Here is a 14,676-nt window from a genome sequence, read left to right on the forward strand (position 1 = left end):
TAAATTCATTACCAGTCTCATGCTAGAAATTTTTTTCCAAGTCCCTACAATTTTTTCTAAAATACCTAAAAGTCACTTAAACTGTCACTACTACAGCATCCAGTTTTTAAAGCACTTCCAACAGTCTCAGCCACGCATCATTTATTAACATAGGGAAAATGGAAAAAGACTTTGGAGAGCATATGCTTTCTTGAATAAATATTAAGGTAAATATTAAATGTAACCCTACACCCTCATTACGAAAAAAGAAAATCTTTGTGCTTCCCAGCCTAATCTCGACTCGTGGGACAAAGCACATTCCCCCTCCCACGCCGAGAATCACACCCGGGGCGCGCCGAAGGGGCGGGAAGAGGCAAGGAACGAATGACCTGTCCCCGCTACTTCCCGCCGGGCTCCAGCACACAACCGCTAGATCCACGTGGGCTTGCGGGCGGGGGCGGCGACACCCACTGCCACTAGAAGCCCAGCGGGCCTCGACCCGCCCCCCTGCGGGGCGACAGTCCCACGGCCGGGCACTCGCGGACAACGGCGCGCGCAGCCCCGGCGGGGCCGGGGCCGGGGGCGGGGCCGGGCGGTGACGCGCCGCGGGGGAGGGGAAGGGAGCCCGGCTCCACTCACGCGCGGGGGCGGCACCGGGGCCGTCGCAGAGTCTCTCCCGTTCAAAAACTGAAAGGGGGGCGGAGGGGGCGGGGAGGGAAAGACCTGGTTCCTCGTCTCTTCCGGAAACCGATGGGCCGGCAGGAAATGACGAAGGCAGAGGTCGTCCAGGTCCGTGCGGCAACCGGTTCCCGCGAGTCCGGCCCCGACTCCGGGGGAAACGGCCCCGAGCCGCCTGATCGCCTGGTCGCCTGCCGCCTCCGGAGCGAGCAGCGTGAGTGGACCCGCGTCCTTGCGTCTCCCGGGCCCCGATCTCGCGTCACCCGGCCCCGCCCCCCGCCCGCGCGCCGCCCCGCCCCGTCCCGGACTCGCAGGGAGGGGAGTGGAGGTGGCCGCCCGCCCTGCGCGCCAGCGGGGGCTTGAAGGCGCCTTCTACCTGCCTCGCCTTTGCTCGGAGCCTCTCGCGGTCGTAGGGAACAGTGAGGCTCCTAGTTCCAGAAACGCCGGCCAAGACGTTGAAGTAGCCGCATCTGCAACGCAGACTTACGGCCGGCGCGACGGGCCCGGCGGTTGGGGTTCGGCAGGAGTGTGTAAAGACTGAATCACACAGCCTGCGAGCGGCGGAAACGCCTAAGCTCTGGCAGCTCTGGAGCCCCTGCCTGCGGCCGCTTCCTGAGAAAGGATGATGTTCTGTACCCGCTCAACTGGATTTTTTTCCGGGAGGAGCAGGGCTCACAGGGTTGAGGTCAGGGCTGGAACAGTTAAGGGTTGGGAGTCAGATGCATGTAACAGGCCTCCCTACACTGTGTGACACTGGGCAAGGTATACTGTGTAACCATCACTACCAGTTGCTTCTGTAAAATGGAGCTTTAGTGCCTCCCAGCAGGGCGGTTGTGAAGATTAATGGATCATGTGGCCTGCCCGAAATGTAAACCCTCAAATGTTAATCGCCTGCCTCCCGCTGGTCTCTTCTTCCTGAAGGCCTATTAGCTAGTACCCTTCTGAGTCAGGAACGCCAACCTTTAGTGAAGTTTCAAGAGGACTGAAAAAAGAAAATCACATTTATGCAGTGGGTTGTGTTATAAGGAACTCTTGGAACTGTATAAATGATTGTAATCCAAGTTTGTATCAAAATAATAAAGCACTAAGTGAGAGACAAAAATGATGACATTCAAAACACGATTACAAGTGATAATCAGTTTTAGAACTACCGAGACGTGGTATGGGAACACAAAATCAGGAAACTAATTTTAAAACTTACAAAAAAAAAAAAAAATTTAGGATATAATCACTGGTCCCTAGAAAAGTTATCCACCTAAAAGGTTTTGTTTTTTGTTTTTATCCTCACCCTAGGACATTTTTGCATTTATCTTCAGATAGAGTGGGAGGGAGGGGGGGGGAGAGAGAGAGAAACATCCATGTGAGAGAAACTCATCCACTGGTTGCCACCCACAGGACCCCAACTGGGGCTGGGGACAAACTGCAACCAAGGTAGGTGCCCTTAGTGGGAACCAAACCCAGTATTCTTTGGTCCGTGGTCCGATGCTCTAACCACTGAGCCAAACCAGCCAGGGCTCCACGTAAAAGTTTATCAAACTAAAACCAAATTCTAATTGTCATATTTTGGCAACTTTATCTCTAGATCCTAATAGTTACCTAGGACTTAATTTGGCCCACCCTAGCATCTCCTTACTGAAATCGTTCTAGCATTCCTGTACAGGAAAATGTGTGAAAAACGTTTAGTTTTCTCAAATGATGAATTTGTGAAATCGGTGAATCATGATTCAAGCACACAGACTAGTTACATTGTAATCTTGCTCAAACATGAACTTGCCAAGAACGAACCATTGTATAATGCCCCAGGGCATTTTGCTTTAGACTCAAAAGGAAGGCTGTGGTGGTATGCAGTAACTACTCAGCAGGTGTATGTGTGTATGTGTGCACTTGGTTGCACTGTGGCATGCTGGAAGGGAATGATCATAGTTCAGGCCACATGTGAGCCATGGGCCTGCACTGTGACTCTGGACAAAACAGTGGTTTATTCCTGGCAGTCTTACAAAATTATTCCATTGGTCATGATGGTGAACTGGACAGGAAAGATCTACCCTCAGTGCAGATCTTTCACAATGACACTACTAAAAATAATTCCAGTGCATTACCCTGGAACTGTGGAACAGTAGTGTCATTGCATATCAACGATATTGTCTAATATATGTTATATAATACACATTAAAATTTTACCTCTGGGTCAGCAGTAATTTGAAATTCTCTGTAATTACAGACTGGCATATTTGTAGCAGAAGGAAGAAAAGCTCTGTAGGAATATATCATTTATTGAGTGGCACGGGAACAGAATTTTGTGAAAGATCGAAGCCAGATATTAATCTGGCTCAGATCCACTCAGGTATTAGAAAACAGGTAGGAAACACTTTTATAATTTGTCAGATAAATGGCACCTAAAAAATATTCTGGTGGCTGCTGCTATATGTTTCCTGTTTCTTCCATGACTTGTTAATAACTCCCAATTCTGAAAGCTATCACCTTTGCCACATAATTGTTCCAGGCCTTCTTCAGCATCTTAAATCAGACATCTGAAGTCATCTCTTTTTGCCAAGTACAGCCATTGTTATTTTACCATTTGGCACCAATAAAATTCTAGATTCCATACATCATAAACAGTTATTAGTCTCTAGTCTTCCAAAAGTTTTCATTTGTAAAGTAGATTGATTACTTACTATCAGTCATAATTATTATATTCAGAGAAACTCTGGAGTTCAGTTTTAAGGCGTAAGAATTGAAACTCTGACTATGCCACATCCCCCTGTGCCTCTTAACTCTCTTAAAAGAAAATTCACAGCCAGACTTAAATATATGGGAAGTGGGTATGGTCTGATATTTAATATTTAGGTCTTGCATCTATAAATTATTATAATTTAAAGTAAGTTCTATTTATTATTCCCTGGCTAATTTTTATAAGACATCTTTATATTCATTAGACACCAATAGATGTTTCAGAGAAATTATTCTTGCCCTCAATATCAACAGTTTAAAGTTAAATGGCCATTCATGATACTCACTTTATTGTAAATGAGTGCATTATGTCCCCAAATGTCTGACAAAGACCGCAGATGTCAGCAAGGGACAAACATGCCACCTGGCTTAAGAGCAGACCTTTGGGGAAATTTCATCCATTTTATGCAGAGGCACACTATAAGAAAGAAAATAGACTTTGCCCTTAATACACACTTATTAACTTACTGAGCCACATGTACATCCAAGAATACTTTGGAGGCTTACAGGACAGATTGCAAGATATTTTAGTGGATGAACTTCTGCAATGCCTTCATTGTTATAGACTATCTAGGGGAGAAATTCAAAACAATTTCTTGGACATTTCAGATACTTTTTCTTGGTATTAGAAAATGGCTGTCTTATTCTTAAAAACTACAGTACAGTTATCACCTATCATTTGTTCACTTTTTCTCCTCTTTAAAGAACATCTAAACTAACACTCTAGATTTCTTTCACATATAAGGTCATTTTACCCAGACTTACCTTTTATGTGCAACACAAAGGAGGAACTTTCTCTTAAAGGAGAAATTCAGTTACCTTCCCAAACACATAAAAAACCATTTCTTTTTTACTTGCTATTTGATACAGTTTCTGTTACCACTCTTATTTTCTGTGGGAATGTCCAAAGAATGCATTTCCTTGGAAAGAAGTCACAGCTGTGTAAATAGCAAAATGTAACTTTTTATCCCATAGCTCCTTTCAACCACATTTGGCCAGCAAGGCAAACTAGATAAAGCTCCAGACGTTTTCCAGTTGCATCGGGAGGCATGTGGAAGAACATTGTTATGACTGTCACATCTTTTCTAGACTGCTGTCATGAGTGCAACACTTTTCTGAGCATCACCACCAGTTGTTTGGGTCTGTGTTTCAAAGTATTCAGTTGCTTTAATAGTTACTGTTTGGAAACTTTGCCATGATATTTCAACCTGTATCCCTTTATTTAATATGATTTTTTAAATCTCGAGTTTTAACCTTTATATAGAAGCTATGATGTTTCAAAGTCAAAAATAAGGGGGAATATGTTACATGCCTCAGATATCTAGACCAGGGGTTGGCCAACTTTTTCCTGAAGGACCAGATTATAAATATTTTAGGCTTTGAGAGCTGTGAGGCAAACATCAAGGTAATTATAACCACTTAAAATGTATCTGTTTAGAAATGTAAAACCATTATTGGCTTCTGGGCCATACAGAAACAGGCAGCGGAGCTGGGGTTGGCCAGCAGGGAGAAAGTTTGCCAGCCCTTCTCTAGACAGTCATACCATCACTGGCTAACAGAAACCTGTTCTTTTTTTTCTCTTACAGCCGCATGCCTGGAAGTTACGGAGTGATGGGTGACGATGGCTCTATCGATTACAGCGTTCATGAGGCCTGGAATGAAGCCACCAACGTTTACTTGGTAGTGATCCTCGTTAGCTTTGGTCTCTTCATGTATGCCAAGAGGTAAATCTTTGAGTACCTCAGGGGAGATAAGAAACTGGGCATTTAAAAGCTTTGCAGGTTTGCCCTGGCTGGTTTGGCTCAGTGGTCGAGTTTCAGCCCTGCGGACCAAAGAGTCCCAGGTTTGATTCAGCCAGGGGCACATAACCCGGTTGCAATTCATCCCCAGCCCTGGTCAGGTGGTGCGGGAGGCAACCAATCAATGTGTCCCTCCCACACTGATGTTTCTCTCTCTTCCTTTCTCTCCCTCTCTCTCCCTCCCACTGTATCTGAAGATAAATAGAAAAATATTTTTGGGTAAGGATTAAAATAAATAAATAAAAATAAAAGCTTTGCAGGTTTATTTGTTTGTTTTATCTGAATTAAATGCACAATAATAATTGCATCAGCATTTTTGTTCCCTCTAGGAAATCACTGTTTACTCAGGCTCTCGAGCACTGGACACCAAGATTTGGCTTGGAATACCCTGTTACTTTAAGCGATAGAGACTTAAGTGCAGCTCTTGTCACCCGGACCAGCTGCACTAGACTCCCATTCTATCATTTCTAATACAGTTCAAGTTTATCATCGAGCCTGTGTTCACTGGCACCTTGGATGAGCACATTTTTTTGGCCCATGGGCCTGAAATGCAGAAACACTAACTTCTATGTGTTTACCAATTCTTTCTTTGCACATTTTAAGCTTTCCCTTCTGTTCGTTGTGCAAGATTATATCATAGCACTTCTTCTTTTTATATTTAAAAAATTTTTTTTTCTTTATTGGTTTTGAGGGAGAGGGAGAAAGAGAGAGAAACATCGATGAGAGAGAACATTGAATGGACGCCTCCTGCATACCCGCCACTGGGGATCGGGCCTACAACCTGGGCGTGTGCCCTGACTGGGAATCGAACTGGCAACCGCTTGGTGCATGGGTCAACGCTCAACCACTGAGCCACACCTGCCGGGTTCATAGTGCTTCTTGAACAATATTGGTATTATCTGATTACTTGTCTGTCTATTCCACAAAAACTGCAGTCCTTGAGAACAAGGCCCTTTAACCTTTGTGTCCCTGGTGTACCACATTGTGTAAATTCTCAATAAATATATCCTACTTTAATTGTAGGTGCTATAGCATACATAATGTAAATGTCTCTCCCATACTCTCTCTGGTTCCTTTCCTTTCAGTACATTAAAAAGAAAAGAAAAAGGAGAGGGTGCTTTGAAGAGGAAAGTCAGTATTAGTTGGACTGAGTTGCTTCTGCTTATAGCTACATGCTTCATGGTGTCCTCAAAAAGACATTAGATAGTTCAAAATAATTAGTAATCCAAAAATCATTGATGTTTGGTCTGGGGAGTAGTTCAGAGCCTGTACTTGCTCTCAGACACACAGGCTCACTCTTTCTAACTGCCCAGCCCCTGGAGTGGCTGGCCCGTTGGCCAACTAGATGTAAGGGGTGGGTGAGAGAAGGCTCCACATATCAGCACTGGCCCACTTGCAGGAAATAGCTTTCTGCTAAAAATAGCTGCTACCTCCTCCTCACCCCACTGGTTTAAAAGCAAGGGCACACTGTTACCAATTTTAAATAAGTGGCCCCAATAAGACCATGCTGTTGTATTTAAGAAATATGTTTATTCACTATTTTTAAAAATTAATGTGTGCTCACATTCTGTTTATTGTTGAACCCAGAAAGTTAGCTTTATTTGGAAGACATGAGAGGAAAAGGAAAGATTCAGGTGTTTTCTTGTTTATGCATTTCTCCATACAGTATTTGGCTCTTTGGAGGGCAAGGAGCACAGACATGACAGAGGTACATCACTGTCGTATTAGTGGATGTGTTCAGCTACTTCTCTTTCTTATATCCCTGTGGCTGTATGTACACAGCTTCATACTTTATTAACAATATGTTTTTATTGCCCTGGTTGGTTTGGCTCAGTGGTTTGAGTGTCAGCCCACAGACCAAAGAGTTTGATTCTGGTCAAGGGCATATACCCCAGTTGTGGTTCGGTCCCCAGCCCTGGTCGAGGTCATGCAGGAGGTAACCAATTGATGTGTCTCTTTTACATCATTGTATCTCTCTCTCTCTCTCTCTCTCTCTCTCTCTCTCTCTCTCTCTTTCTCTCTCCCTTTCTCTCCTCCTCCCAGTCTATCTGAAGATATATGGAAAAATATCCTTGGGTGAGGATTAAAAAATAAATTAAAATGTTTTTATTGAGTTTTAGAGAGAGAGGAAGGGAGAAGGAGAGAAATGTCCGTGTGAGAGAGAAACATTGATTAGCGGCCTCCCTTACACACCCCAACCAGGAATCAAACCTTCAACCTGGATATATGCCCTGACTGGGCATCAAACCAGCAACCTTTAGGTGCATGGGGCAATGCCAACCAACTGAGCTACACCAGCCAGGGCATACAACTTCATACAACAGTGGGAGCTGAACCTGGGACTCTCTGGTCCGCAGGCTGACGCTCCAACCACTGAGCCAAACCGGCTAGGGCGCAACTTCATACTTTTTAGTGGAAGAAAGAATACTTGAGCCAAGGAAGCATCCACAGAGACAAAATAAATGATGGATTCCTTGCCATTTAAGTCCTTAATGTAGTTTCTGATTACAGTGATCATGAGAATATTGTAGTCCTATGGATAGTAATACAAATCTCTCTTCTACTTTGGTTTCATGTTTTAGGAATAAAAGGAAAATTATGAGGATATTCAGTGTGCCACCTGCAGCAGAAACTTTGTCAGAGCCCAACTTTTATGACACAATTAGCAAAATTCGTTTAAGACAGCAACTGGAAATGTATTCCATTTGTAAGTATATTCTGTGCTTAACTATATACATAAGCATGTTCACAACATATTTTTTGGAATTTAATCCAGTTAGCAAACAGTTATCAGAAATAGTTGATAATGAAAACTGAGTGCCTTTTTCAGATGCTCAACACAGTGTCAGCAAGGGTAGGTTTGCATGAAGTCTGCTTCAGGACCCTGTCCTTGTACGGGGCCCTTCCAAGACTCTGAGAAGAACTCTAGGAATATGTACATGGGATCGTACTTTTGTAAATTTTGCATAAATTAGCTATTTTAACAGTCAGATAAAATTGTTGTCTCTTCCTACTCTGATTTTGCCCTCCTTTGTACTTTGCCTGGTCTGGAATGGCATAAAGTGGCCGGGAGCATTTGGGGAATCTGTCTAAAGGAAAGTTGAGTTGGAGCCACTTATAGTTGGTGTTTGAAGCTTGTATTTATGGAGTTTGCAGTCCCTTCTATTGTTAAATCACTACTAGCCAAAGCAGTATAGGAATGGCTTCCAGGAATATGACATGTGACATCAATGTGCAATGCCAGGGGTCATATCTCAATATTAATATGTTCTATAGGACTGAACATGGTGAGTGTGTAGGTAATGGAGAAGAAGCAAAGTTTAAAATGTACGGAGTCAGAATAAATTGTAAGACACAGCCATTTATGCCACCATTTAAAAGAATAGGGGTGTTGTTTCTGTGGCAAATCATTAAATTCAGAAAAGCAAAATGTAATAGTATATTATATGATGCCACTCTTTTAAAATTGAATGACCAGAACATCCCTTGAATTATTTACATATAATATAATTGGTCTATATAATTATGCAGGCATGGAGGAAGGCTTGGAGAGAGACACATCAGGTTATTAGCATTATTAATCTTGATGGGGACAGTGTGGGATTTAAAGAAAAAAAACTGGACATTTTTTAAAAGAAATACATCTCTAGTAAGTATGTGTGTATGTCTGTATTTGCACAGAAAGAAGCAAGAAGTGAAATTGTAGGTGAAATGTAGGGGAAAAAACGTATGTTTTACACCAGTAAAACCTCTAAAAAAATTCTTGAGCACAAATTTTATTCTGAGAACAGGTAACAGCAGTTCCTTTGGGGGAAGAACTGGGAGGTAGCTGCAGGACTGATCAGGTAGGAGGAAGACACACTTTCACTGCTTTTTCTTTTGTTCCTTCTGTACTTTACCATATACATGGGTTACCAGTTCAAGCTAAGAAGTAAAACAAACATAGCAGTTTTATTCACAATAGCCAACAGGTGGAAACATTCCAAGTGTCCTTGATGGATGAGTGGATACACAAACCATGGTATATAAATATAGCAGAATGTTATTCAGCCTTTAAGAGAAAGAAAATTCTGACATCTGCAACACGGATAAAACTTAAAGACGTTATGCTTCATAATTATTCTTATAATGAAGTGAAATAAGCAAGCCATGACAGAACAAATATTATATGATTTCACTTATATGAGGCAAATTCATAGAGACAGAAAGTAGAATGGTGGTTGCCAGGGACTAGGGGAGGTGAAAATGGGAGTTATAATTTAACAGGTAGAGTTCACTTTGGGATGATCAAAAGCATTCCGTGTATGGAAGGTGGTGATAGTTGCACAACATTGTGAATGTAGTTCATGCCACTGAGCTAAACACTTAAAAATGGCGAATTTTATGTATATTTTATCACAACAGAAAATATCCTTTTAAAAAACTCCCATTTAGCCCTGGCAGGTTTGGTTCAGCGGTTAGAGCGTTGGCCTGCGGTCCAGAGAGACCCGGGTTTGGTTTCCGCTAAGGGCATGTACCTCGGTTGCAGTTTTTCCCAGGCCCTGGTTGGGTCGTGCGGGTGGCAGCCACTCGATGTGTGGCTTTCGCATCGATGTTTCTCTCTCTCTCTCTTCCTCTCTCTCTCTCCCACTCTGTCTGAACAAAAAATGGAAAAATGTCCCTGGGTGAGGATAAAAAAAAACTCCATTTAGCCCTGGCCGGTTTGGCTCAGCGGTTAGAGGGTCAGCCTGCAGTCTCGAGAGACCTGGGTTCGGTTCCTGCTAAGGGCATGTACCTTGGCTGCAGTTTGTCCCCAGCCCTGGTTGGGTTGTGCGGGTGGCAGCCACTCGATGTGTCCCTTTCACGTCAATGTTTCTCTCTTTCTCTCTCTCCCTCTCTTTCCTTTCCACTCTATCTGAACAACAACAAAAAAAACTCCATTTAAAAATTGTTTTTTAAAAATATAGTCAGAAGCTTTATGTGGAAAATTATAAGGGAAGAATTAAGTTTTCATTGATACCTAATTAAAACAGAAGTTATCTCCTATTGGTAATGTGTTCATTAGTATAACATACACAATTACAAACCTGCTGTACAGTACTTTTTCTTCTTTGATGAATTCCTGTCTTTGTAAGGTGTATCAGTTTTCTATTGCTATTGTAACAAATTATCACAAATTCTGTGTCTTAATGCAACACAAATGTATTATCTTACAGTTTTGTAGGTTAAAAATCCTACAAGAGCCTCGCTGGGATAAAATCTAGATGTCAGCAGGGTTTTCTTTCTGCTGTAGAAGAGAATCTGTTTCTTTGCCATTTCCAGGTTCTAGAGGCAGCCCACATTTCTTGTTTTGTGGCCCCATTCCTCCATCTTCAAAGCCAAAAGCATTGCATATTTCTGATCTGTCTTCCATTTTGGTATCTTCCCCTCTGTCTGAACTCAGCCAGGAAAGAGTCTCTCGTTTTTAGGAGCCATGTGATTAGGTGGGGCCAGATAATCCAGGGTAATCTCCCCCTATCAAGGTCCTTTCCTTAACCACATCTTCAAAGTCCCCTTTGTCCTGTAGGCAACATAGTCACAGATTATGGAGATTAGGGTGTGGACCTCTTTGGAAGCCATTATTCCTGTAAACAGTGAGTGTATGTGGATTTGCACATTTACTGAATCCCTGAACATTGGAGCATTCTCAGTGTTGATATCTAGTCCTAATAAAGTCCGGCGGTTCAAGAGGAAATAGCAAACAAAATTCTTTTTCTTAAAGAGCAGTCTCAGAGTTGTATAAGCTTTAGGCCACAAAAATCTGAATTCACCCCTGAGTACTCGGCGTAAACAAACAGAATCTGTTTCTTGGCTAGGCAAAAATGAAGAGACTGAAAGTTTGAAAGCTAAGCAGTGAATGACACTCATAACGATTTTAACCCTGTACTTTCTCTAGTTTTACTTAAGACCATTCTTCAGTAAACATTTATCAGAAGTACAAGAGAATACAGAATTGCATGTTAGTTTTTCTTCTAGTTTATATTAATCACAAATTTCAATTATAGATCTCTTAGGCTTATAAGTTAAAATATAATCAAATTCCTTATGATGTGGACAAAAATTGTTATTAATTTATCTTAAGATGGAAATGGGTGGGAAGAAGGAAATTGCAAAATGTTAATTTACTTTTACTACCTTAATGTTTATATTTTTAAATATTTTTTATTGATTGATTTTAGAGAGAGAGGAAGGGAGAGGGAGAGAGATAGAAACATCAATAAGACAGAACATCGATTGGCCGCCTCCTGCATGCCACCCATTGGGGATTTGGCCCACAACCTGGGCATGTGTCCTGACTGGGAAATGAACCAGCGACCTCTTGGTGCATGGGTCGATGCTCAACCACTGAGCCATACTGGCTGGGCTACTCTATTATTTTAAAGTTCTGAATAATCCTGATATACAAATAATAACATATTAAAATGGGTATATATGTTGAGAAATTAGAGGGTCACAAAGTATAACAAATTTTCTCCAATGGAAAAAACACATTTAATTCTAAGCTAATTCTTTACTGAGAGTTAATGATATTAGCTAGTAATTATTTTACTATTTTATTAATTCTATCTTTATCTTGTTTTGTTTTGTTTGTTTTTTAATAGCAAGGAAGCATGACTATCAACAGCCACAAAACCAAGCTGACAGTGTGCAGCTCTCACTGGAGTGAAATATCAGAAAATGAGCGACATAAGTAATTGTTAAACAGTATGGTAGCAAGCTCCTGATTCTACTAAATCTTCAACAGCATCTTTAAAAAATCTTCTCTCTCCATAAAATCATCTTACTTGTGACTTTTCTCCAATTTTTTTTGGTGTGTTTTGTTTCGCTTTTTTAAATCGCACCTTCAAGTCATTTATTACACAAATTAAAAAATGGCTCAAAGGGCCTGAAAACAGAGAGATGGACCTTAACCAGAGATGGCGATTTTACCTTGTGAAGACTTATTTCTTCAGGATATAATCAGTCAGGAATGAAAACCTGTCTTTGGAAGTGAGAATCTGGAGCTTATACTTTGAGCTGAACATTTTTTCAAAATGAAAATCCAGTCATTGGCATAATTTCCTCTCAGACTGTGTTCTATGATAAGTGTAATATGGATAATGGACTGATTTGTGTTCTCACTGCTGTTGTTACCACACTTTAATTGAATTAACTGCTCACTTCTTTAGAACTTGCATTGTAGACTGTCTTTTCTACATCCTGAAGCATACCCATCTGCTAATTATGGAAGCTTTCTGGAATTGTTTTCCCCTTCATTGTATTCCTAGGAGTTTGCTTTTTTCTTTAAGCATAGAGTTTCATTTCCACCACAAGAGTCTTCTTTAGACTATACTCGGGCCATGTTGCCAAATAAATGGGCACCTCAATAATTGGTGTTAGCAACTTGCTTTTTCAGTCATATGACTATCAATGTTTAATGTAACTGTCCGGTTTCTTATGCTTTTTTAGCATAATAAGCTTCCCTGAAGACTCATATCTTGTACCATGTTGTGTTATACATTAAAATGTTTTTATCTAATTTTTCATATTTATTTAAGTGAAAGCTGCTTGGAGGTAGAGGCAGGGAACTTTACCTGTCCATGTAACTGACCAAGAATTTGTTTTGAATCAAAGGTATTCTTAATTCTAAGAGTCAAAGTTAATATTTCAGCATTATTTTCTTTTCCCTTTATAATTGTGAAGTAAAAGAATATAAATTTTAAATGAAAAGGTTTAGACCAAATAAAATCATTCAGGGAAATTGTATTTTCGTTTAAATTTTAATTATATCATTCAAAAATGTATATATTGTACAAGATGAATTGTTGACCAAATGGAGTAATTCTTTCTCAACTCACAAATGAGTGAACATACCGCCTATACATAGAATGAAAAACCATGTATAACTAAGAGGATTATAAACAGTTATAATCACAGGCTGCGGGTAGCAGAGTGGCAAGGAGACAGTCTTAAACTTTGCTTTGCTTCGGAGACACGCTGTGTATTTCCATGAGCAGAGAATAATCGAGCAGGAGCGGTTTACTTGCTGCCACTGACATAAGGCACAGTCTAGACAGATTACAAACCTGGACATCTCAGATGATTTGTAAAAATGGTGTATATAAATAAATACAAATCTATTGTTTTTTTCTGCGTCCACTAGATAGAGACGGTCTTAACTAAAAATTGGTAGATCACTTGGTGAGCATCAAACCCTAGCCACTAAGAGCGGATGAATTCCTGATTTTTTTCTCTAAAGCTAACATGGGAATCACTCACCCCCACTGGCAGGAACAGCAGCAAATCTGCCTTTGAAGTTTCTTCTCTGCTTCAACAGCTGAGCTGGGAAAGGGGTGGAAGACCTGCAGCCACACTTCAAAGCGACACCAGCTGATTGTCCTGCTCCTGCCCCTGAATCTACCTAGGATTCAATGGAACTGTTTTCTTTGGAAGAAAAATGGAATGACTAATAATTTGATAAATAACACGTGTGTACTCCTTTTCCTCGTTTCTTCTTCTTTTTTTTTTTAACGCATAAGATATTCAGCAGGAAGCAGCCAGCCAGCCTCTACTGGTGCACAGCTTGAGCATGTTAAATAGTTGATGTTTAGCTGATGCCAGCCAGCTGCACTCAGGGAAGTAGTTGGCCTCTAAGGGACACAGATGTTTGCTATTGACCTCACACTGTTTCAGGTGGAGTTATTTATATGATTCATCAGAAAATGAAATACAGAGTTTATGGTAAAATTGGTGTAATGTCAGAAATATTTTCAATATTGAGTAGAAATAACAATAATAATAAAAATAATTTCAGATATTAACAACAATTATATCTTAGAAAATATAAAGAGAAAAGACACAAAAGTACATGGAATGAAGTAAATTCATTCAACAAATAGTTGTGAAATACATAATTCTGTGTGTTAGACGTGTGATCCATAGACTTTGATTTTAATAACAGAATTAGAAAAGGAATAGGTGCTGGAAAACTAAATGGAAATAAGGGTACTTATTTGCATACCTTTAACCTGTATGCAAAATAGTGAGAATAGGGACTGGAGCTTAGTCTTAATCTGTTTCCCATGTGACTCCCTAATAAAGCCAGAGCCAAACCTGCACAAAATATACAGCAAGAAGAGTTTCCCACCTACCTCTTGTCCCTCTTCAGGCTCCTATACGTCTGTATGAGTAAGACAGGTCTTAAATGAGGGTGTAAAAGTAGGGATGGGGAACTGAGCTGAGAACTGAGGTGGTAAACCCTACTAAGTCCTGCAACACACCTGGGAACTTTCAGCAGCTGGTCATCTTCCTACTATCATTGACCTTTCACCCCAAAACAAATGAGTGGTATTTAGCACTGGATTCTATACTGATGTATTTCCCACCTTTATTTTATTTAGATATAGTAAAAAACTAAAGCTGTTTATGTACATTAGTAACATTCCACATTCTAGGGAGGCAGACACGGGATAAGTCAAAGGGGAGGCCGCTT

General features: G+C 40.9%; 2 protein-coding genes across 7 annotated transcripts in view; one reads left to right on the plus strand and one right to left on the minus strand.

Moving 5' to 3' along the window:
- SLC20A2 (solute carrier family 20 member 2) overlaps window positions 1-794 on the minus strand; it is a 99,949-nt gene extending 99,155 nt beyond the window's left edge. Inside the window, exon 1 of one of the 3 annotated variants that reach the window (XM_036249847.1) lies at window positions 703-794. The gene's annotated coding sequence lies outside the window, so the exon portion shown is untranslated. Of the gene's footprint in view, window positions 1-618; window positions 641-702 lie in introns of those variants that run through there. The other 2 variants (XM_036249849.1, XM_036249850.1) reach the window with 2 other exon arrangements.
- Window positions 709-13,684, plus strand: SMIM19 (small integral membrane protein 19). Of its 4 annotated transcripts, XM_036249852.1 has the most exons (6): window positions 808-871; window positions 2,879-3,015; window positions 4,363-4,527; window positions 4,974-5,111; window positions 7,769-7,893; window positions 11,807-13,684. In XM_036249852.1, the coding sequence occupies exons 4-6, from the start codon at window positions 4,978-4,980 to the stop codon at window positions 11,869-11,871; spliced, it is 324 nt and encodes a 107-aa protein (XP_036105745.1). In that variant the 5' UTR covers window positions 808-871; window positions 2,879-3,015; window positions 4,363-4,527; window positions 4,974-4,977; the 3' UTR covers window positions 11,872-13,684. The 4 variants fall into 4 exon arrangements, with proteins under 4 accessions (XP_036105744.1, XP_036105747.1, XP_036105745.1 ...); XM_036249853.1 differs by lacking the exon at window positions 4,363-4,527; XM_036249854.1 differs by lacking the exons at window positions 2,879-3,015; window positions 4,363-4,527 and having other exon boundaries at window positions 790-871.
- Window positions 13,685-14,676: the final 992 nt, after the last annotated feature.

This window comes from Molossus molossus, unplaced genomic scaffold, assembly GCF_014108415.1.
Source record: "Molossus molossus isolate mMolMol1 unplaced genomic scaffold, mMolMol1.p scaffold_m16_p_9, whole genome shotgun sequence".
In the NCBI taxonomy this organism is placed as follows: Eukaryota; Metazoa; Chordata; class Mammalia; order Chiroptera; family Molossidae; genus Molossus; species Molossus molossus.